This window comes from Aegilops tauschii, chromosome 6 (assembly GCF_002575655.3).
Source record: "Aegilops tauschii subsp. strangulata cultivar AL8/78 chromosome 6, Aet v6.0, whole genome shotgun sequence".
Classification (NCBI taxonomy): Eukaryota; Viridiplantae; Streptophyta; class Magnoliopsida; order Poales; family Poaceae; genus Aegilops; species Aegilops tauschii.
Genome location: NC_053040.3, coordinates 432,914,457 through 432,915,866, shown reverse-complemented (window position 1 = coordinate 432,915,866; position 1,410 = coordinate 432,914,457). Strand labels below are relative to the sequence as shown.

The 1,410-nt window shown below is 48.2% G+C and overlaps 1 protein-coding gene across 1 annotated transcript; it reads right to left on the bottom strand.

The window, feature by feature from the left end:
• Positions 1–570: 570 nt before the first annotated feature.
• Positions 571–1,410, bottom strand: LOC141026142 (uncharacterized). The gene is made up of 2 exons (XM_073502120.1): positions 810–1,410; positions 571–671 (listed from the first exon to the last, which is right to left on the bottom strand). Exons 1-2 carry the CDS (start codon positions 1,408–1,410, stop codon positions 571–573), a joined length of 702 nt encoding a protein of 233 aa, XP_073358221.1.

The following is a 1,410-nucleotide window of genomic DNA, read 5'->3' as shown; positions in this document are numbered from 1 at the left end:
ACCCAAATATTTGTGTGAAAATTAAAATAGTTTTACAACCCAATTGAAATTGTCTTTAATAAAATAGTTTTACAACCAAATCGAAATTGTCTTGACTGAACATAAAATGGACCAATACATCTATTGGTTGCCAATGTGATCTCACACGTGCTCAACCAAGTCATTTTGAAGACTCAAATGAGTGTGCCAATCACGCATCTCACGGTGAAATTGGACAAACTGTTCAAATGTGGCCGGGTCTTGGTGCAGGGGCTCAATATTTTCACCTTGATAATCAAATCCTTGGTCGAAGATACTCTCATCACGCTCGTCCTCGACGATCATGTTGTGCATGATCGCACAAGCAGTCATCACCTCCCAAAGCTTCCTTTCATCCCATGACAGTGCAGGGTTTCGAACGATACCCCACCGGGATTGAAGCACACCAAAAGCACGTTCCACATCCTTTCTAACACTCTCTTGCATTTGGGAAAATCTCTTTCTCTTCTCACCTTGGGGTTTCGAGATTGTCTTCACAAAAGTTGACCACCGAGGATATATACCATCTGCTAGATAGTATCCCTTGTTGTACTAGTGGCCGTTGATCTCAAAGTTGACAGGTGGGGAGTGGCCTTCTGCAAGCCTCGCGAAGACTGGAGAACGCTGCAGCACGTTGATACCATTGTGAGAACCTGCCATGCCGAAGAAAGAATGCCATATCCAAAGATCTTGCGATGCCACCGCTTCTAATATGACAGTGCACCCGTTGACATGCCCCTTGTACTGGCCCTGCCAAGCAAATGGACAGTTCTTCCACTCCCAGTGCATACAATCTATGCTGCCAAGCATGCCTGGAAAGCCTCTAGCTGCGTTGGTCGCCAACAATCTCTCTGTATCAGCGGCAGTTGGCTGCCTCAAGTACTCTGGGCCAAACACCTCGATCACAGTCTGGCAAAACTTGTACATTGACATCAGACATGTTGTCTCACTCATACGCACATACTCATCCACCAGATCGCCTGGAATTCCATATGCAAGCATGCGGATGGCCGCGGTGCATTTCTGGTAAGAGGAGAATCCAAGCTTGCCAAGGGCATCCGTCTTGCACTCGAAGTATGGGTCATGAGCAACCACTCCCTCTCGGATACGATTGAACACATGCCTTGCCATTCGAAAACGGCGACGGAATTTATCCGGCTTGAAGAGCGGGGTGTTGGCAAAGTAATCGGCATAGAGCAGGGCGTGGCCTCTCTCCCTGTTGCGGTTCAGGTTGGGAGCACGGCCAGGGACTGACCCCCTGTACCGAGGAAGCTGCCGTTGAATGTGGTCGTCAACGATCAGTGCAGCCACCACAAGATCTTCATTATCCGACGACGAATCGTCCGATGAACAAAGGAAGTGATGGAAGAAAAACTCGTCTCCACTGTCCAT

Excerpts from the sequence above, each read along its gene's own strand:
- LOC141026142 (XM_073502120.1), bottom strand. The coding sequence starts at position 1,410 with ATGGACAGTGGAGACGAGTTTTTCTTCCATCACTTCCTTTGTTCATCG. Across the intron at positions 672-809 it reads CATGCTTGGCAGCATAGATT|GTTCTCACAATGGTATCAAC; the intron begins GTATGCACTGGG and ends TCGGCATGGCAG.